Source organism: Mytilus galloprovincialis, chromosome 8 (genome assembly GCF_965363235.1).
Source record: "Mytilus galloprovincialis chromosome 8, xbMytGall1.hap1.1, whole genome shotgun sequence".
In the NCBI taxonomy this organism is placed as follows: domain Eukaryota; kingdom Metazoa; phylum Mollusca; class Bivalvia; order Mytilida; family Mytilidae; genus Mytilus; species Mytilus galloprovincialis.
Genome location: NC_134845.1, coordinates 35,307,605 through 35,332,031, shown reverse-complemented (window position 1 = coordinate 35,332,031; position 24,427 = coordinate 35,307,605). Strand labels below are relative to the sequence as shown.

At 31.5% G+C, this 24,427-nt stretch overlaps 1 protein-coding gene across 1 annotated transcript; it reads right to left on the bottom strand.

Annotated features, from left to right (window-relative positions):
- Nucleotides 1-10,938: 10,938 nt before the first annotated feature.
- LOC143085665 (podocan-like protein 1) lies at nt 10,939-23,276 on the bottom strand. Its single transcript, XM_076262153.1, has 2 exons — nt 22,825-23,276; nt 10,939-13,088 (listed from the first exon to the last, which is right to left on the bottom strand). Exon 2 carries the CDS (start codon nt 13,067-13,069, stop codon nt 11,459-11,461), a length of 1,611 nt encoding a protein of 536 aa, XP_076118268.1. The 5' UTR covers nt 13,070-13,088; nt 22,825-23,276; the 3' UTR covers nt 10,939-11,458.
- Between the last annotated feature and the right edge of the window lie 1,151 nt (nt 23,277-24,427).

The window sequence follows — 24,427 nt, the reverse complement described above, 5'->3', positions numbered from 1 at the left end:
TATTTCTTAATTTACTATGTGCAAGACAATAACAATCAAAACCAAGGAGTAAACACAGTCTCACAAAACCAAAGGACATTTACATCAACAGTTATAAATAATAATTAAGAAACAACACGAACTCCACTAAAAACCGGGAGTGAAATCAGGTGCTCCAGAAGGGTAAGCATTTCCTGCACCGTATACGGCACCCGTCGTGTTATTTCTTTGTTCAGTTCGGTACTGATGGAAGGTTCTTATGACTGAGGAAGAATATCAGATATGATTTCTGACACACTTTTGTCGTAATGGCCAATCAGCTTATGATGGCGACCGTAAAATATCTTGAGTGATGACCTTAATTTGATTGGTTTATAGCCCTGTGTTAGCAACTTTTGAGAAAGCAGTATTCCTCGTTCAACAAAATCAACGTACTTTGAAACGTATCAATTGAGACACATATACTCCAGATGCTGGTGCCGCTGGGATGTTGCTACACAGAAATGGAAAGTTGACTATAGGAAAATTAAAATTAAAATAGAATATGTAAATATCATTTGTTCATTTTTTCCATCATACTTGATATCTTTAATTAACTTCAACATACTATAAAACAAATTAATCACTACCAAAACAATTCCCCTCCCAATTGTCCCACATTTAAACATCCAAATTGTCCCACAAACATATTCCCGATTGTCCCACAAAATTTCTTTACTTTTTTACCTGTAATTTCAAAAAGTGAGACAATCGGGAAGACACCAACATAATAACGACTAACTGCTGCTACGTTAACTTGAGGCAAATTTCGAATAACTTTAATTTCTTAGACGAACCCCTTTAGTAATACTTAATCATGCTTTTCACGACTCTTATGAGCGCATATACCGGCATAACGGGTATATACCATCCAAGCAAATAGAACATAAACACACACCATGTGCTTGATGTAAAAACACACACGTGTTTATAGTAAACAATCACTTGACCGTTTCTACGTCATGTGACCAATACCTTAGATAAATATATTTATAATATGTAGATTTAAGAAAAATCATGATGCATAAAGCTTTACATTTTAATGAATGTTTTAACTTTACATTGAATTATTTCCCATAATTCAATATCATAAGGCCAAAGGTTTGTGTACTAGTAGTTAAGGATAAAATATAGAAAAAATATTTTTTGTGTATGCGTGCTAGTTTACATTGAATGTTTTTATGTGTGTGTGTGTGTGTGTGTGTATGTGTGTGTGTGTGTGTGTATATGTGTGTGTGTGTGTGTGTGTGTGTGTGTGTGTGTGGTTAGTCCCTGCTACACGCATAGACAAGGTTTTTAACGTACGTTTGACAAACTGAATACTAAATAAAAAAAACTGCCTACAATATAAAACTTAACAAAGATACAGATTGTAATTTGGTTACAAAGTATTTATATATTTGAAATGTTTGTTCATATGCACCTCAAACCAGTAAAAGTATGAAATGACCTTTATCTGTACTTGACTGTACTGGTTTTTACTCAACCAGTCTGAATTGGTCTGAATTTAACCAGACATTACTCGACCCCAGTCTTAACCATACTAGACTGTACTGATTTGTACCTTGACCCTTATCTTTGCCATTGCAAAAAAGTCTGATCTATTACTCGAACAGTCTGAAACAGTCTTAACCCATTCTCGACCTGTACTCTGCCTATGTTTCCAGTCTAAACCATACTCGACCACAGGTCTGAGCAATACTCGACCAGTCTGAACCATACCTCACCATTTACTGAGGGTAATTCAATATTTTTAAGGTGTTCCTTGTTTGGCATGTGTTTTTAATACTTAATTTTCCCCAAAGATTTGTATAGTAAGACAAATACAAATCCCTGATTCCTAAATAAAAAAAATATAAAAAAAATATCATGGTTACATACAATAGTTAAACATGTATAAGGTAATCTTTGAAAAAGTCACAGGACATAAAGTCACAAATTTGATAGTACAAAAAGTCACAAATAATATGTTGACAATTGTTGGAAAAAAACAATAGAAAGATCTTGCAATATTTTCTTTTTATATTCATTTTTATGTGTAGGAAATAGTTCATAAGCCTTGATAAATTAAAAATTATAGCACCATGAAGTCATTTAATACCAAGCAACTTTGACATTTTGTTTCCATAACAATAATTTGATTATTATTGATATTTATTGAATACATCTCAATTACAAAGTTGCTTTATATATAATAGTTCAAGAAAAAAACAAAAATTATTTTTTAAAATAAGTATTTTCTTGTTCAATGAAAAATAATCTACAAACTAAATTGTGACTTATCTTCCTGTGACTTTCTGTCCTACATTCTTATATAATTATCTTTTTAATGAGATAACAAATGCAACAGCCAACAAAATCACTGATATTGTTTAACCTTATATTAGAAATATATCTTTTATTATAATTTAGGATATATTATATGTGATATAAATCAAATTGAAAAAAAGAATAAGAAATTAAAGAAATTAATAAAATAGTTCTTCTGATTAGTGTATAAATTAATACCTGCTCCTTGGGACAAACTCATTAAACAGATCACACCTGGTTAGAGAGAATTAAATTCTAAATAGTATTCATTATAAATTGCAAAATCCTGTTTAATTTAAATCGCAGGGCCTTTTGAATTCACTAGATAAGTAATACACGAGTTTAAGAAAGATATGACCATAGATGTACATCTATGATATGACTTATAGTTAGTTAGCTGTAAAACACACATGTACTGAGATAATTAAACCTTATTGTTGAGAAAAAGTGGTTACATTTAATTGAAATAAACTTTTACTTTAACTTTGGAACACATTTCCTTTTTAAAAAGGTTATCAAGGATTGCTATGGAAGTTCTATTATCATGATTATATTAGATTCTTGATTTAACAATTAAAAAGTGTCAATTTTTTATTTTTTAAGTTGCTTTATATACTATTTTATATCTTTCAATAAAGAACAATTTCACTGCACAATAACTAAAATATAACTCAACTGACACCATAAATCTATACTAAGGTCGAAATGGTGAAAATTGCCCAGTAACCATAAAATATATCTGAAACTTTCAAATAAAAATTGAATAATATTGAAAATATTAGTCACAATTCGGTTTTGAGATTATTAAATTAGTTTGTTTTATTTTAATTTTTAAGTTTATTTAAACAATTGTCAGTGTTGATGAAAATGTTATTAAAGTTATATTATGTTTATTGTGAAATTTTGGTTTCAATGCTATCTTGAATACATTTTTAATTTCAAATTGTTGTTTAAATTTCTAGCCAGTGGAAACAGGTTCTAAATTGATGAACTGCAATAGATACATGTAGATACAAAAATAGGCCTAGGTTGGTTAAGACTTGGTCGAGTATGGTTCAGACTCGGCCGGGTATGGTCCAGATTCGGTCTAGCAATGGTTCAGACTAGGTCGAGCATTGTTCAGACACGTATAAAAAATCTAAGTATTGGTCGAGTACAAGTTCATATTGTTAAGTATGGTTCAGACTACAGTTGAGTATCATCAAATGAATTTAAGACCAATTCAGACTGGTCGAGTGAAAATAAGTACAGTCAAGTACAGATATAGGCTATTTAAGACTTTTACTGGTTTGTAGTGATGCTTTCAACAGTATACAACATACTAATACTTTTTGTGTATACATCTTAGTTTACTTTGATTGCTTGTGTATTTAAACCTTGCGACCAGGTCCATTTTAAAATTTTACTTGATGCACAACAAATAAAAAAAACTGCCTGTTGTATAAAACTTATCAAAGAAGCAGACTATGCATGATTTGGTAACAAGATATTATATATTAGATATGTTTGTTCATAACGTTCAATTGTAAATTATGCAAACCTATACTTTTTAAATTATATGTATGAAACGATACATAATGAATAAATTTACCATTGTTTGGAGCGTTGACTTCCCTGTTCAAAGCATGGTAAGAAAATTTTTGATATTTCACTCTCTTTTTAGTTAACTATCAACTGTGCAAAATACGTTAAAAAATATTACATGGTCAGAATAAAGGTAGCGGATTATACCAATGGTACTTCAAAATCATAAGTCGAAGAGAATCTGACTACGTCATGGCTAAATGAAATCGAAATGACACACAGCTGTCCCCAAAATTCAGAGAAAACTTAAAACTGAGCAACATGAAAAAAACTTTTGTCTCAGATTATCCGGAAAGAACACTCATATCTTGCTCCAAATTTGACAACCATGTATGTGCTGCTCAAGTAGGTACAATTTTTGTGATAAACCTCTTTCGATGAGTCACAACAGAATAAAAGAAATGAGATTTTTAAAGATCGTCTCTAATTCAGTTTACATTATACTGTATATGATTAGGCATCACATTTTAGTGTAGAAGTAATTATAAAGCGTTGCGTATGATGTGGTTAAAATTTATTTTTCAAAAAATTAACAGAAGTCTGTTTATGGGTGTGGTAGGATTTCAACAACGTGTTTCATTTAGGTCATTTAGGAATTCCAAATTTCGATGACAAATCCAAAATTATTTTTATAACAACAGGTCGCATATGAAACATGATCTGCTTACACTACCGGACCACTTGATATTAACCCGGGGTTTAGCTGGTGTTTTTTTTTTTTTGTTTTTTTTGGCAATGACGTTGTCGTTTTGTTTTTGACTTATGCTCCTTTTGTATCTTTTGCCTAGCCTTTGAGACAATATCTTCTGTTCTAAGGTTTGATTGCGAACATTTAAGTGTAAAATGTTATTCTAAATGGATTTACGGTGTCGAATTTGCTGTAAAAACTATAATAAAAGAAATCACAAAATTTGCAAATTAACTCTGTGCTAGAATTTACAACGATAAGATTGATCCCGAAATAATTTCTAGTTTAACTTTTTTGTGTTTGAACATTTCAACGTCTAAACAGCGGCGGTAAAAACAATGAATAAAACGAAAGAAGAGAGTTCTGCTTAATTGTATAAGATACGTCAAGCTATAAAAAAAATATATTCAAGCAGAACAAGTGTAACACCTTTGCAGGATCACTATAATCAAACATATCAATTTAACTCAGATTAAGACAATGTTAGATGATAATACTACTGCTGCGTTCTTCGCGTAAATGACTCGCACAAACAAAAACCAATAAGCACCGATAAAAAAGTTCTTGAAGGCAAACTCACAGCCAACGAAAAAAAAATAATCGTTTTCTCACTGATTAAAGTATTAATCAGTATACATGCAATGGATTTAGTGTAAAAACGCCACACACAGTTTGAGGTATGCATGACCATGTTCGATCATGTGCAATGCTAAAATATAAATAACCGTATATAATACCATTTCTAAGTATAATGTGTTATATGATTTTACAAATAAACAAATTAAATATTACCTTATTTCCATCTTCAAAACGACGAAAAACCAAAGTAATTCGACGCGTGTATATAGGGACAATAAATTGGCAATATCCGTAAATTGTTATTATCAAAATTATCAAATTCGAATTAAGTGATTGATAAACGGGCCGAGTTTTGTTTACACGATACATAAAATAAGTAATCGTGACTGTTACTCTCCTTTTCATTAGTTAGTTATCAAAAGTAACTAAATTCTACACTCAGCTTAGATTTTCATTCTGAATTAACATATTAGTACATATTACAATTCTAATTGTGACAAATTAGCATATCGAAACTGCACCTACAATACTACTTTCACAAATACATTTCAGATATAAAAAGAAAATGGCATCATCGGGTGCAGATATCTGCACACTCTGCAAGGAGGATGGTATGTCCAGTACTGCAATCACTTGGTGTACAGAATGTGAAGTCTTTCTTTGTACAGACTGCGAAAAACATCACAAAAAATCGAAGGCATCTAAAGAACATAGTACGATGTGTACTGTTGATTATCACAAATTACCGCAATTTATGCTGGAAACAAGCAACCGGTGCCAAGACCATGACAAAAAGTACGAACTTTATTGTGCTTTCCATTCATGTCCTTGCTGCATTCATTGTATCGCCAATAAACACCAAAAGTGTCAAGACCTGAAACCCCTAGATGATATTTTGAAAGATTTCAAATTATCTGCTGCTGTTCCGTTACTTAAAAAAGATTTACAAGATTTGAGAGAAAGTTTCGAAATAGTATTGAAACACTTAAAAGACCAAATCAAAACAATCCATAATCAAAAAACAAATGGCATTCAAGAAGTAAGGACAACGCGCAAATTACTAAATGATTACTTCGACAAATTAGAGAAGGAAATCCTTACCGACTTAGAATCACAACATTCAAAATTGGCAACAGACATGGAGGCACTGGTTCAACAAACGGAAAACCGCGCTGAACTGATTGATAAACTACAGGAAGACTTTTCTACTATGACTAAGCATGCAACTGAAGTGCAAACATATATCGGCCTACGTGAAATCGAAAAAACTACATCACAAGCAGCAAAATACTTGGATGAGTTAGAGAGTAGCAGCCAGTTCAATGATGTGGAGATATCCGTTTCTACTACTGTAAAGTCCATTTTACAAGATGTCAAATCCTTTGGAAATATATCTGTCAAATCATCAAGGAAAATATTCCAAACCAAGACTGGGAGAAAAGATCAAGCCCAACATTTAGTTCCAACGGTTCATGGCATAGAGCAAATACAGCCTACTCTTTTGAACAGTTTAAGAGTTCCTAAAGGTGAAATCCTTCAAATAATAACCAGTCGAATATTACCGGATGGTACATTATTACTTTTTCATGACAGAAAGAAAAGCATGGTACAGTACGATAGTGATGGCACCTTTATGGAAGAGCTGATGACATTCGAAGAACAACCATATGATGTATGCTTTGTTAAGGATAATACAGTAGCTGTCACTTTTTATCGAACTACAAAATTGCTGCTGGTTGATGTAGAGGAGATTCAACTTTTAAAAACCATTAAACTTGCTTATAACTGTTACGGAGTTTCTAGTGATGGTGAAGTTGTCGTAATCAGCCATAAAGGGGATAGTAAAATTATAATATTGAACCTAAAAGATTTGACCCAAAAAGTTTTAGAAGAAATTCGTGCCCATCGTATTTCACTGTTTAATGGGAAAATTTATGGCACTTATTATTATGAAGACAGAGTTGACTGCTACAGAATAACTGGTGAACATCTATGGACATTTACTCACGAAAATATATATCAACCAGAGGGAATAGCAGTAGATATGAACGGGTTTGTTTATATAACTTCTCGTGGGAAAAATAGAATCGTGGTCCTGTCGTCCGATGGTAAAACAAGTAGAACAGTTTTGTGTGAGGAGGACGGAATGATGGAACCGTATGCCATTGACATCAACAAAGAATTAGGAACCATGCTGGTTACTTGTCATGTGAATAACAAGGGTGGTGCTTTCATTTTCAAAATATAATCTAAGACATTAAAAAAGATATTGAAAGATAAACTATAATACCTGGATGTGTGTGTATATAAACAAATAAAATTAGAACGTAGAATGATTGCTGTAATCTGTTATCTTTATTGGTTAGTTTTTGCAGTAATAATAGAAATATTACTTAGATTGCTTTCAAGCTAGATTGATTTGTTTACAAACAATATCTTTATTAAATCACAAAGAAATCAGTTCTGGGATTGTTATACCACACGGAACAAATTTCCGTATGATATCATTTTTGACGCGTCCGTCGGTCAGTCAGTCCGTCCGTCAGTCCTGTTATTGTCATCACACTCTTCTCAAACCACACAACAGAATTTCATGACACTTTGTAACTAAATAGGACATAATATTTAGATGTGCATATAGACAAAATGTAAGAATCAATTTTGTTTCAAGGCGTTATGCTTATTTGAACATAAAATTTTGATCTAAATATATTTCTGCAGCCGTTTTTCAACGCAACTCCTCTGAAACAATACAACAGAATTTAATGAAACTTAGTAGATAATAAGGACATAATATCTCGAAATTAAAATCACAAAAATACCGAACTCCGGAAAATTCAAAACGGCAAGTCCCTTATCAAATAGCACAACCTAAAGCCCAAACACATCAAACGAATTGATAACAAATGTCACATGCAGTTAGTAGAAAATGATGGATTTAACCTGATTTTATAGCTAGTTAAATCTCTCATTTGTATGACAGTCGCAACAAATATATTAAATTGACAACAATGTGACCGCTAAACAAACAGACTCAAAAGGTAAAAATGCAAAAATAGGTGTACAACAGTCAACTTTGTGTTATAATCATAATCACTTTACATATAAACTAAGGAATAACAAAGAAACATAAAAGGGCATATAGACAAGCACATAAGTAACAATTAAACATAAGAATACAAAAATTTACCTTGCACAATGATGGATGTATCAGTAGCGAGCCACGACAAATGGATATCAATCAATACTATAACACGTTACGTTAATATTTATCAACAAGTTCTTGGTACCTTTCAAAGATTTTTTTTACAGAAAGGACGATACGTTCTTCGACATACCCCTGGTTCGTTTACTTTCTGCTCAGACACTGGTGACGTTTTGCTAAGTATGAGCTCACTGCAAGTTCAAGATGGTCCCTACCGAGGGTTAGAGAGGAGTTCTCTTCAAAATGTCTTTTATAAGTGAGAAGTTTTCATTACGTCCACAATGTAATGTCTGTGTATACGATATAACAGAATGTGTGCACAGGGGCAGCTGAAGGACGCCTCCGGGTGCGTAAATTTCTCGCTGTATTGAAGACCTGTTGGTGACCTTCTGCTGTTGTCTGTTCTATGGTCGGGTTGTTGTCTCTTTGACACATTCCCTTATTTTCATTCTCAATTTTATTATACACTTTATATCTAGCCGATAAAATGATTGCAGTCAGTAAAGAAAACACAGTATTGAATATACAAAGAGATAGAACTCAAATGACATATAAAAAAAATTAACACAAGGTACCAAGCATTAACCAACGGTCTCAGTAATTGGTCAATTGGTTTGAGTCGGGACAGTAATGAATACATATATTAGTGTCTTCTAAAGATCTTTTGCCAACACCAACCGCCTAGCTAGTGTGTCAACTTTTATGTTCCTGTCTAACATAATAGTTTAATAACAGAATACTAAACAAACAAATGATGGGCACTCTTCTGTAAAAATTGTTTTTTTCTAATAAATTGGATTTGAGTCCAGCAATCTAAGATATTCTTCCGCATGCGTTAACACAACGTTAGAGATGATATGAAATTCATTACTATAACAAAGCACGTGATTCCAGTATTCATTTGGTTATTTCATAAATGGATTCATATCTCTTGTATTGGATTAATGAATTTTGTACATCAGTAAACTTCTAATATACAGAATTCAACATAATAATGTCCTGTCGACTGATGGTAGGGAAGATATCAATTCACAATTGTGCTCGTAAGAACTTCACCTGTACATGGAAACGAAATAACACAATAGTGTACATGTAAAAACAAAATTTAAAGATTTTGTAATTAAAGATGCAGTGCTTGCTTGGAGCTCCATGGTTTGACAATCAAACAACGATCTATTACAACGATCTTCGAGTTCCTGTCGACTGATGGTAGGGAAGATATCAATTCACAATTGTGCTCGTAAGAACTTCACCTGTACATGGAAACGAAATAACACAATAGTGTACATGTAAAAACAAAATTTAAAGATTTTGTAATTAAAGATGCAGTGCTTGCTTGGAGCTCCATGGTTTGACAATCAAATACGCGCTCGGTTCTATTACAACGATCTTCGAGTTCTCTAGATAACGCTGTTAAAAATTGTTTTTTTCTAATAAATTGGATTTGAGTCCAGCAATCTAAGATATTCTTCCGCATGCGTTAACACAACGTTTCGGTACGTGTGCATAGATATTATCAATGATTTTTACCTATATATAATATATGTATTTCTAACGACAATAACATTTTCATATTATTAATTTATGATCCAAACACAAATATTTTTATCAGTATACATTGAAGCAAGGAATTTATAACAAACGGCTTAGGGATGATACCAGGGCCAATATGGAAAAGACATGTTATAGTCTATTTATCACATATTTAAGTTTTGCAGGAGAGAGGGAAAAAATGTTCAAATATAACAATTTAATGAAACAAAACGTCTTAAAAAAATTCACAAAGGTTTTATCACATTTTCATTTTAGTTTTTATCATTTACTTCATAGAAATTTATTGTCACATTTCCACTTATTTTAGAAAACACAAACGCGAGAATTTTGGAATATGGCAATACACAAACGCGGGAATTTTGAACCGTCATTGTTCGCCATTGTCGTTAAGGACGCAATGACGTTACGTCATTTGGAGGGCACAATATCAATATACTCTTTTTTGCCCCGGGCAATTTTGAGGTTATTGCATGTGCAAAATCTAAGGTATTCATAACAACTATGTGATAAATCTGTTTATAGATCGGTTACCAGTCAAACACGAAAGTTACGTAAATGGAAATCTCGTCGGCAGCAATACATCGGAATGACCTCACGGTCATCGCGATGAAAAGCCCCAGGAATTCTGTATATTAGAAGTTTACTGATGTACAAAATTCATTAATCCAATACAAGAGATATGAATCCATTTATGAAATAACCAAATGAATACTGGAATCACGTGCTTTGTTATAGTAATGAATTTCATATCATATTTATTTTGGATATAACTAGATATAACCTAGAACCGTATTGTTTTATGAAATATCCATTGTGTTCAATTATTTTCTATGCACTACTTATGAGGAGGAGGGAACCTTAAAAAACGAATTTAGAAGATATACCTTTGCCTTATCCGGTAATTGGGGCAGTAAATTGGTTTTAAATTTCCATCTTTCATTTGAAAAAAAGTGCATAAAAGCAACTGTCAGACCAATGAAAATTTAGCACCATACCTCAGTTTAGATACTTAAAGTTGTATGTATAATCTGATTTATCAAAAACACTACAACTTTTATTTTTGGACAACAACTTACAAACATTTACTATTTTTCAATTAAAAATCATCACGCTACGTTAATCTTGATGAAAAAAATGAGTATTTAAGCCTATTTTAATAATCTTTCTGTTCTGTGCTGAATCGTTACGTCATAAGGACTGATCCAAACACATTTAAGATCTCAACAACTCTATAATGTAAAAGTCTGCTTAGAGTTCAGTCTGAACATCGTGTTCTTAAAGAACATTTTTCTTTCATGTTTTCCTCATGTTTAAAAGAAAGTATGCACTTTTTGCAATTCCCATATAGTTTTATGCACACTGGAAGACTTAGAGTTCAAATCCAGGTAAAGTAGACTGTAAGGAATGTTTGTTTACGGTTAGGACTGTCTGGATCCTGTTCAGTCACCTTATCAACATAATAATGTCCTGTCGACTGATGGTAGGGAAGATATCAATTCACAATTGTGCTCGTAAGAACTTCACCTGTACATGGAAACGAAATAACACAATAGTGTACATGTAAAAACAAAATTTAAAGATTTTGTAATTAAAGATGCAGTGCTTGCTTGGAGCTCCATGGTTTGACAATCAAATACGCGCTCGGTTCTATTACAACGATCTTCGAGTTCTCTAGATAACGCTGTTGTTCCTAATTTGTATTTATGATTCGAAGGATCATCTTCTATTTTACAATTACCAGTTGGTCCAACACCTAACACAATTCCACTATTTATTATTTTCTCTGTGTCACAATCACATATGACGTCATTTCCGCTGACATCAATGTAACTAAAAGCACACGGAGTGACATGCAATACGAACGATAAATTTGTGAGCTTATTATTATCTAAATCAAGTCCGATTGTTCTACTTATACCAATAAATGTATCAGGTTGGATTATAGTCAAATGATTGTGACTAATATCAACGGTTTTCAACTTCAGTTTGCCAATATCCCCATATGACAAGCTAATAATCCTGTTATGTGACACATCCAGGTCGGTCAAGCGTTTTAAGAACAATAACGATCGTACCGGAAGAACCCGAAGTCCTGTTTCGCGCAATGTCAGAGTTTCCAGAGAATTTTCCAATCCATTAAACATTTCATCGTAATATGTAAGTGTATTACTATCCAATTCCAATATTCTTAAATTTGTCACTCCAACGAAGGCATCTTTTGGAATCAATGTGATGTTATTTCTAGAAAGAACTAGGAAGGACAAGTTTTTCAATTTTCGCAATGCTTCATATGGAATAGTATTCAAATTGTTATAATGAAGTCTTATATCTTTTAAGGAATGTTCTAGTCCAGAAAAAGCATGGACGTCAATTTTAGAGATTTCGTTCACATTAAGATTCAAATCGTGTAGGTATTGTAATCCATGAAATGTATTATCTTTTAAATGCATAACGTTATTTCCCAACAAAATTAACTTCTTTAAATGATAAAGACTTTGAATTGCTTCCGGAACTTCCTCCAAGTAATTATAACTCAAGTCTAGCTCTTCGAGTTGTCCTAATCCAGTGAAAGCTTTTGAATGTATTCCGCCAATTTCACAGCTTTGAAGACTTAGTTTCCTTAATGACTTTAGATTTAAATCCTTGAAGATATTTCCTGGTAGTGTTTGGTTATTATTCTCCAAAACATTACTGTCGAGGATGAGTTCAGTTAGGTTTTCTAATCCTCTGAAAAACGCGAGATCTGCATCCAAAGAGATTTTACTTTTCTTTGCTATTAGTGTATTTAGATGTCTTGGTAATATGGAAGAAACTGTTTCAAAAGAAACGATAGGATTTGCACTTATGTCCATTTCCTTTATCATCAAGTCAGTAAAATCCCCAGATGTAATTTCCGATATGTTATTATGGCTTAGAATAAGATGCGAAATTTCATACGTATTTAAAACTTTAAAATCAGGGACTGTTTGTAAATTTGCCATGCTGCAATTGACTATTGTTTTGTTTTCATTATTCCACCATATTAATTGCTTGCACATGCAACCCGTCGTCTGCAACTGTTTTGGGCATTGAAATTCCGACAAAACCACGCAGAAGAATACGAAGAAAGTAAGCACTTCAAATACATCCATTGTAAATATAACGAATTCCCTGAAAAAGAAACGAAGAACATTTGTTAATATACAATGTACTTTTACATCCTTAAAGGAATCATATTTTGATTAATGACACAAGGTTTATCGTTTTCTATGATGAAGATAAATTAGTCAGTATATATCATTTTTCCAGATACATTTTTTTCTGCTACATTATGTATGTAGTGCTGAAAAGTAATACATTTTTATCGGCATGTTTTCTCGACTCGGAAAATCATCTGGTAAAAAAAAGAAGAGAAGAACGATAATTTAATGCACTATAAAAGCAGTGTTCCAAAGTACAGTCAAAGAAATATAATTATATCTTTATTCTCGTAGACTAAAATACAATGGAAGTAAACATTTCTGTTTATCATAAAAAAATATAAACAGATTTGAAAAACAAGGATTTGCCAAATGCAATCACGAAATTATGGACAATATATGTATGCGATATCGTACGTGTATACTTAGCCAAAATGTTTGCATGGAAAGGAAACAAGCAAAATAATTAAAAAAAAAACAAAAAAACAACAAAAAGAACTGTTACTTATAACTCATACATGTGATAGAGCTTTGTACTCTTTAAACTTTTTATTCATCACTGTTGAATCTAAACTGTGTTTTATTTTTGTACAACATAATTGTTATGATTATTATTTTTTGTTTTGCCTCTATATATGTAGTGTAACACCAATGTTTTGTATATTTTCTTGGTAAAAGAACGTCCTTTTTTGTTTCTAACGTACAAAATCCAATAATAAACAAAATGTAAAAATACTTAGATTGATTCATATATAGTTATGTAATAGTATATTTAAACCTGTTGTAAAAGGAATGTCAAAACTACGATTGTCTATGGCGACCATATTAGACTTTGAATAAAGTCATTATATAATGACAGCGCCTTCATAATATAAGTTTTAAGTAGAAGAACTATTCTAAAATACTCTTTTTCACTGGAACGAATATTTCTTTATTTGGAATAAATAGTATAATCATAGTATAATATGTGTTCCAACAGAAACAGATATTATTTAAATGTTTATAACAAAGTTTCCAGGGGAACTTGAAATCAGTTAGGCGGAACAAATATACGTTGACATAAATATGTTTACGTGTATCTAAATTCAGTCATCTTGAAAACTTATTAAGAATTGGCCAAAATCAGTTATAAATTTAGGTTTAAACAAAATTATTATTTCTTTTTTTAAATTGATGGCAACTTTTTCTGGATGGTAAGAAAATAAAGAGTAGTGATAAAGGGGTAAAAATAAACCATGCTCAGTATGTCATCTTATTTACATATTATGTCTTATCCAAATTATCTTAATTTATCCTTTTAATAAACAGAAAAATACGCCTTACCTTGCTCGAAGTTCACATAAAATATAAATAACAACACGTTTCTTGATTCTTATTTTTTAAAACAAATGACAAATGTTCAAATTATCCAACTTATAATCTCCGTTCATCAATCATTTTTTTTCTTTTTTCGCCCTTGTAATGCAATCATTTCATCTATTAACATGTATTGTTTTGATGAAGTAGTCTTTATGGTTGTCAACGTTCCCTTGTGTAAATAATCATCAAAGTAAAAAGCTCGTCTCGTTGGATATAAACAATGCATTAAGTGTGCAGCTACGATGTGCAACAAGGAAATTAGATAAATATTTTGGAGATAGAGTTTTGTTAAAGTAATCTTATTTAACTGCCATACAGACAGCTAATCAACTTACGTTAGTCGATACAGCATGTTTCGGAGATAGACATAGATATCGAATTCCTACGAAAATGTTTTATCTGAATGATTCTTTCACTGCAACACATTTTCTTTTTTAAAATTGTGTATTTTTTGGAATATTTTTTGTCACTTTATCATGTTTATGGCACATATCTGCTATTTAGAACCCGAAACATAATTCGTATACTAAGTTGTGGTCGATGTTCAATTATCTCATACTCTCGCTTCAAATCTTCGTCCTCCCAGCTAAGTCCACCTCAAATTCTCTTATGTTGTGCTCCTCTCCAAATCTCCATTCTTCCAGGCCAGTCCACCTCAAATTCACTTATCCAAATATCCGTTCCACTAGCTTAACCCATCCCTGGTTCACTTATTTTATTCTGTCTCCCTCAGTCTTAATTCAAATCTCCGTCCTACTAGCTTATATAATCCACCCCTAATTTTCTTTATTTTATACTCCCTCTTCTAATCTCCGTCCTTTTCCTAATTAGTATACCCATCTCTTATTCACTTCTCTTTTACTACCTCTCTCAATATCAGTCCCACCAGTTTAACCCACGTCTAATTTACTTATTTTAAACTTCATATCCTATTAATATCCATTATGCAAGCCCGTCTCACTTCTAATTCATTTCCATTATACTTTATCTACTAGTATCAGTACCACCAGCCTAATCTACCTCTAATTCATTTATCTTTAAACTCACTCCCCTTATCTCCGTCATACAACTCCTTCTCACTTGTTATTCATTTTTCGTATACTCCCTCCCCCAATGTCCGTCCTTCCAGTCAATCCCGATATCAAGAAATAAATAACGAGAAAAAAATATGAAAGAACAATTTAACGTCATATCCACTTGCATTCGAAGATTCAGCTACTTATATCAAATATCATTTATATACTGCTTTTCTTAAAATTGTATGCAATACTCTTAATTTAAGTTCTAATGAATAATTCGAGACACAACGAGTATTTTATAAAAAAAAATATCTCCCCCCCCCCCCCCATCAAATAAAAAACGTATGTACATGTATGCTACTTTGTCGTTTGATGTGAATAGAAAAATAAGAAACCGCTTGCTTACTGTATGGGATCTCAGACATTTCGTCTCCTTGCTTTTCGAAATTCTGAAAACCCTATTGTTATGCCACATTTATGGACATTATGTTTTCTGGTCTGTTCGTCTGTTCGTTCGTTCGTCCGTCCGTCTGTCCTGCTTAAGGTTGAAGTTTTTTGTCGAGGTATAGGTTTTGATGAAGTTGAATTCCACTCAACTTGAAACTTATACACATGTTCCCAATGATATGTTCTTTCTAATGTTAATGCCAAATAAGATTTTTACCCCATTTTCACGATCCACTGAACATAGAAAATGATAGTGCGGATAGGGCATCCGTGTACTAGGGAAACCCTCTTGTTTTTATTTATATGTCAGACCAACCATGATAATTTTGCATGATTGAATTAACTTAAAGTACTAATGATTGTCACTGTAATAACCATGTGTCTCGAGTTCCATCACTAATAGGTTTTAATTCTCGTTAATCAAGACTGTCACAGTATTCGCTAAACCACAACCTCAATGGTAAAACACCGTGAAATAAATTCCGAGTCTTAGATCAAGTTCAATAGGAAAAATAGGAAAAAGAAAACCTCGTGTATTTTATAGAAACAGTATTCTATTCAAATTAATGATTCAAGGATTTTTTTTTTGATTTTTTTTGGCAAGTTTATTCATTGAGATCGATCTAGATAATACTCGGTTCAAATCTCTCCGTGCGTAAAGATAATAATTGAAAAAAAATACAACGTATTTGGTGTATACTCATTTATATTCAAATATTAATAAACTTGAAATGGTGCAATATGGTTGAAAAATATTTACAAAATTAATGCATTATCAATTATCGATTATTGTTTGTCTCCGTGCGTAAAGATAATAATTGAAAAAAAATACAACGTATTTGGTGTATACTCATTTATATTCAAATATTAATAAACTTGAAATGGTGCAATATGGTTGAAAAATATTTACAAAATTAATGCATTATCAATTATCGATTATTGTTTGTTAAAATGTTGCACAGTAGCAAGTACTTCATGAGTATTGGCATATATGAGATAAAGACACATCGGTAAAGAGTGATAAAAGATGTATGTTTACTATTAATTAATTCTTTGTCTAGAACAATTGCTTAACATATCACAAGCTACTTTGAAGTTAGTTAATTCCTTGGAAAGTTAATGTTGCTACTGCAAGACAGTAACGGGTCTTTAATTTCAGGAGAACTGACTTCTGAAGTGCATTATCAATTGGTAATAGGCTATTTCTGTCACTTTGTTTATTATCTCGCAAAATGAACAATGAGATTTCGATTATAAATATTTTGAAAGAAAATCTACAGTTTCCCGCAAAGCACGTGCAAAAGTAATTGTTGCAATTTAAAATGCGCGTGAAATCGCATGGTAACGTAATTAAAAGCCTACTGTTGAGAGATAGAAGGCAAAAGACGTTAGAGAGAATAAATTAGTTCTAGTGAACGTGATAATAGAAGAAACATACTGCTTAATGATATTTTGAGAGCCAAAGCTACTTCAAAAACTATTTTTTACTTTTTTCTTGTATATAACAGTTCAGGTGTCAACAGAACTTTTAGATTTAAAGAACATTAATCGATAGATGTATAATTCCTTGTATTCTTTTATTATTATATAGATGTAGGACAAAGTAATTTAAACTGTTTTACTTAATGTTTTGAAACTATCATTCGATTTTTGTAAAAAGCAATAACTGAGAAAGAGATTGACGGTTCTATTTCCCCTAAAGCGCAAAATATAATATTGGACGTTCAATCCTACGAATCATATTATCTACAAATATTTTTAGATTAGAATGTTCGCTTCTAGCAGTAATCGAATATCAGAAATGTTTGATCAGTTGTATTAATCTTGATTGGTTAAATATATAGACAAACATCTAATTATTTTACCAAATAAAAGATAGAGAGAATAGAAATTTGTTGTTGCACGTACCTAGTACAATTTTGGAAAAAGTCATATTTTATTTTTTAAATTAAATAGCAACTCGTCCTAAGTTTAGAACAAAATTTTATTTTGGCAGATCGACATCACTTTCATCATCTTTCATGTTTACATAAAATTTCATGGATATGCCATCTGTAATCCTTTTTGGCAATATGATGTGTGATTGTGCAACACTTTATAAACGTTTACATGCATTTACACATCTTGCAAGCAGATGATCGCTGTTTAGCTATAACAAACATGGAACAGATCAAAAAAGAATATAAAAATCGTCAAAACAAATCATATTGTTTATTTTTTATACAATTTCCAAATAACATATTTTCTCTTTTCATGGCAAATCTGATAGCCATCATTCATAAAAGTGAATTTAGAGAATGCCATTAAGCCATTAAATAGCAATCAAAAGCAACATCTTAAACATGTTAATGTCTCGAGCGCGCGCCTCGTGTTGATTAATCCTCACAGATACTAGTAATGACAGCTGTGTGTCTTTGAGTCGAAGCTTTTGACCATGTTAGCTGCATTGTGCAAGACACAGCTTAGTCGAATAAAATCAAATCAATTGCATTTGATGTTAGAAATAATTTTAAATCTGTTTTTCATTTGTTTTACCCATGTGACATGTGGAAGTTATATAGATGTTATGGGTGAAGGATCTATATGTGTAGTGGCTACTTTTTATATTTTTAGGCCAGACTTGACATTTTTAAATGGTTTGTCAGACTTCAAAACCATAGATTTTACTATGATGATAGTATTTTGCACAGCTTATGACGATAGGGAGACTTTATCAGAATCCCTTTTTCACTGCAAAAATAATTTGAGATTTATGAAAATAGAAGCGCAATGAAAACACATTGAATGATTCTTAAATAAGTATATATTATTAAGGAAGTTAGAGTAACAGTTTTGCATTAAAATATAAATATACTTAACGAGTTTCCCTTTAAGATAACAACTTGGCCGTTTCAAAAGAAGATCAATCTATAACTGCTCACTGTGACACATCTATGGAATGATATAACTTGTCACGATGCAATCCCTTTTGATACTTTTGCAAATTAAATGTTTATATTAAGTTTTAGTGCCTTTTATAGCTGACTATGCATTATGGGCTTAAATTATTGTTGACGGCCTTACGGAGACCTATTATAGTTATTAATTTCTGTGTCATTTGGTCTCTTGTAAAGAGTTTTCTCATTGGCAGCCATACCACATCTTCTTTTTTTGTATTTACATCCATGTCATTTTGACTTTGGTGGGTCATTCTGTAGTAGTCTCATTGGCAATCAAACCTTCAAAAAAAACTACCGCGGAAGGATTATGAATTTGGCCTAGTCCTCTCTTTTGCAATTTGCTGTTTGTCCATACGAGTGAGCTATGAGAATTTACCAGAAAAGATGCTTTTATTAAGATAATGATATAAAAAAATGGATGGATGTGATTATGTTAATTAACATACAAAATAAAACAAAACACAGTCTATTGCACGATTTATAGTTTCCGTACACGTGCATGTGTTTTTCCTGTTTTTCTGTTCTTTTTTTTTTTTTTTTTTTTTTTAAGATATGCGATGTTTGTCATGATAACATTTGAAAAAATCGACAAAGCCATTATTGTACTATTAAAAGTACAGCTAGCAGATGGCGGATTTTTGATACTTTCAGAGTTATTACATTATCACAAAGAATCATCTTATTACTGTTAGATGATATCAAAATTCTCAATGTATTTTGAAAGACATTAACAAAACACTCTGTAGTATAAAATTTCACTTTTATCAGCTTTTTCGTGTTTGATTTGATAGTTTATCTCTTTTGATACGTTGGTGTTTCAATGAATATGTTCAATAAAAGCTTCAGCAAGCACCTGCACCTAATATTATTTTAACACATCTATGAATATCATATGACCAATGATGGGTCGACTTTCCACAACTTACATCCAAACCAACAAAGCTTTGATAGTTTACTTAGATTTTAAATATTTAATCGAACTGATAGCTAAAATGACACCGAAAAGTATCTTACCAATTAAATAGAGAAAATTACTTACAATTTAATTAATTTGCTTGTATTTTCCCCAAAGTGAAACCATATCCTCTAAAGTAATACATTATATGAGATATTGTAATTCAAAAAAGCATTTGTTTCTGACAGGGAAAAGTATAATTAGATAAATCTTTGACTTGAATGAGTCATAAATATGAAAAATGTTCTATCATATTGATTTCAGTAAAAATGCTAGTGTGAATCATTTAGATATGCTATAATCTTAATTTAAAGAAACGTTAAAAAATTATTAAAATGTTTTATGTATAATTATTAAAATGTTTTATGTATAATTATTAAAATGTTTTATGTATAATTATGTGAAATAGAAAAGATTTAAATCGAAAATCTGCCTGAACACAAGCGTAAATAAAATTAGGTTGAAACTTTTGATATTAAAGTTAGTTATCAGCCTCTTTTCGTTAAGTCTTTATCTATAAATGACATTGTATAAGTTTCGGTTTTATATACATTTACGAAGTTATTACAGTTCAGTCTACTTAAAAGTACATTTACTTATATACTAGTAAACAAAAGAAACGTTACACTAGTTTGAACTGAAATTGATTATACAATATAATAAATAGTCAAATTTATTTTGCGGAAAATGATGACAAAAGTCGGCATTTTATTTCGGAGATTCAAATATCTGCTAAGGCATTCAAATTTTTAAGCAGACCAAGTTAACTAGCTAAGGTTTTATGTTTTAAGTTATAATACCCACCCAATAAAAAAATCGGGTATTTTTAATAAATCATTTTTTTTTTGCTTGCTGTTCGGTGTGAACCAACTTTAATAAAGGCTCCGTGTTCAAGACCGTACTTTGACCTGTAATGGTTTGCCTTTACAAATTGTGACTGGGATAGAAAACTGTCTCACTGACACTTGTACCACATCTTCTTTTCTCTATTTTGATAAGAAAATAACACTGTAAAAATTGGACAACTTGGGCTATTATTATTCTTGGAATAGTGTATCCAATTTCATTATAAATGGAAAACACATTGCCTGGTATCGTTTCTTTTGTTGACTATTATACATAGACATTCTTTTATGGATGGCTTTGGTAAAGAAAGGGTATAGCTGGATGACAAATTGGTAAAGAAAGGGTATAGCTGGATGACAAATTGGTTAAGAAAGGGTATAGCTGGATGACAAAATGGTTAATAAAGGGTATAGCTGGATGACAAATTGGTAAAGAAAGGGTATAGCTGGATGACAAATTGGTTAAGAAAGGGTATAGCTGAATGACAAATTGGTAAAGAAAGGGTATAGCTGGATGACAAATTGGTAAAGAAAGGGTATAGCTGGATGACAAATTGGTTAAGAAAGGGTATAGCTGAATGACAAATTGGTAAAGAAAGGGTATAGCTGGATGACAAATTGGTAAAGAAAGGGTATAGCTGGATGACAAATTGGTGAAGAAAGTGTATAGCTGGATGACAAATTGGTAAAGAAAGGGTATATTAAAAAAGAAAGATATTTTGATTGATAAATTGAAATTTGTTTGCTTTACGTCCAGTGGCAAGTATTTGTATCATATTAAGGATGGAAACAAATCACCAATAAATGGGATATGCCCCGGGGCATGACCAGAATTAAGATTTTGAAAAAAAGGCTACCACAGAAAAAGACGTGTCTGTCGCATTTGCGCGTACAGTTTAAATAACCTCGCAATATGCATATCCTACATACTACTAAGTGAGTTGTTAAGCTTTCTTTAATGCGATGAGAGCATCACACCTTCCTTACAGGTGGTTTCAAATATAACCTAGCCATTTCAATCGGACGTGGATGTGTATTTATACATCCTGAACAGAGAAAGAAATCTCTGCTTTAGTCTTGGTTCTACTTCTACATACGTGTGAAGTCCGGGTGACCACATTTCTATACATCAGTTGAATTATGTATGTATCAACTTCAAACTCAAAAACTTTTTTTCATTTTCGTCTTTGTCAAATTTACTATTAACTATTAAAATATTATTTGTTTTCGTCTTTGTTAGATTTATTTGTATGTATATTTTGATTTTTTTTTTAATCAGTTATGAAATACGTTTGCAGTTAATATGACTGCTGGTTCCAAAAAATTGTCACAATATATAAGTGATTATTTCGTTTTCGGTTGGCTCACCCAAGTAACGGAACTATAAACAGCTGTTATACAATTGGAAGTTCAAATAGCTTTAAAACAGGTTTAACCAAACATTTCTTTGAAAAATGCATGTACAGGTACCACGTCAAGAATATGACAGTTGTGTTCAATTCGTTACGTTGTTGAATAATTAAGTATAAAATTCATGTCAGTTTTTATGATTTCCTTCCTTTTTAAAATGACCCGAGACTTCAGTATTTTTGTTTGTTACTTTTTTTTTTCATTAAAACAGATTTATGTACATTCATTAAAGCTAACAAAATCCGCGGAAGGTTTGATATGAAGCTTTCATACCAGTGGCTCATGTTAACTGAATAATACGGGTTCTTCTATTAAAACAATGGTGTGCACAGATGAATTGACATTAAAAACAATGAAATCTAGATTATTTGTTTTCTCTAATTGTTTACTTAATTATAAAGTGTTTACATTTTCACGGTCTGATGATTTGAAAAAAAATATATAAACCTGAGACTACAAACGTAATGAAGTGAAAAAACACTCTTACCTTATGTTAATACGCCAATGGACAACAGATGGATTACACGTAAATAACATTAATTACTTACACCACAGAACAACGAAGTGTAATGAAGTGCAATTATATTTGATTAGAAAAAAATCTTAACAACAATATTTCGTTTCAATAAAAATGTATGTCTTTATGATCAATATGCCTCACATCTTATACCTAAAACTATCTACTATATATATTTTGTAGCTAAGATAAAAGAAGTTGTGAAAATAAACATACCTGATTTCTTTGTTCGTTGCACTTCAAAGCAATAATTTAACAGGAACAATATAGTCCTGCATTTTCATTGCACGTGCGGATGTTTTGTTGTAGTCATGGTAACTTTAGAACTCAAATAAACGAAGTTCCACTGTTTATATCACTGATTGCAAAACTTTCGCTCCTGAAATTTCTTCACAAAATGAATAAATTTTAAGTTTTTATCCTATAATCTCAAACAGTGCGTAAAAGATACGAAATATCTTAATGAAATTCCACACGTTTTGATTGGCATGACAATGTGTAGAAAACATCTGCCCTTCAAAGAACGCAGTCACCAGAAAAAGATGTTATTCATTCAAATTTATGCAAATCTTTTCATCTGTATAATATTTCCAATACACTTTTAAGCAGTATGAAACATGATGTCTTTGTGACCATGGATAGTTTACTTGAAAGCGAAGAAATCATACATGCACATATATTAGACCTGATTATAAAGATCTGTTTAAATTAACTCATTTGAGGATTAAGTTTGTAATCATCTTTTCAATTTAAATTCCTTTGACACACCAGATAACTTTTCTTTATGCATCATTTTATCGCTGACTACATAGAAATTTGTGTTAATCAAAATAGATAGCTTAGTAAATACATTTCTGAAATTTCTATTACATTTTGCATCAAATTTGTTCAAAAGTGTCTGATTTATACTTTCAATTAATTTTGGTTACTTTTAGATACTGTAGACATTTTGAAATTATTATTTTTTTATGTACTTTACATTTTCTTATGCCGCTGCCTGATATAACTAAAAAATTATGATGGGTTGACCGTTATGAAATATCTGTTTCTATAATGACAACGGATATGTAGCAATTGTCTGAGCAGCAATTCCGTCCTCTTTTTCTCGATTTTAAAATAAGAAGGTCTGGTACGACTGCCAGTTAGACAATTTTCCAATTATTGGCTCATTAATACACATTTAGCAATAAACAGACCATTCAAAGACTCCGACATGACAAAATGTGAAACAATTCAAACAATAAAAATAAGGACTGATGTGTGACAAAACAATACACGAAAAACAAATATGACAGACAACAACCAACATCAACCTCATATGTTATACAGATACAGACAGAGAAACGTCACATTTTCTTGTTTCATAGGCCAAGGAATTTGCTTATGGTCCCGACTGTTAAATTTCCGTATTGTTATGAGTTAAAATCGATGACTAAATTCAGTAAAGACCCATCAAAACAATATCTGATTCAAAAATTTAATAACACTTGTAGATATTTAGATGATATATTGGCTCTCCATTATGACGACTACAACGAAATTTGTTTTACATGCACACGTATAAAAATTGCTGTTTTTATCCAACGCAATCATAGGTTTGAACGTAGTTTTCAATTTAGACTTGTTTATATATATGTAATATATACACTTTAGAGATTATCCTGCTGAACTGACTTTAGATAAAGCCAATACTAACAATGAACATATATGTTATTGTAATATTCTTTACAAAGCACAAAAATGTCGGCATTCACCTCAAAATCTACCAAACTTTAAAACAGACTTATGCGGAAAGGATATAGTTACGATACTGTTGTCA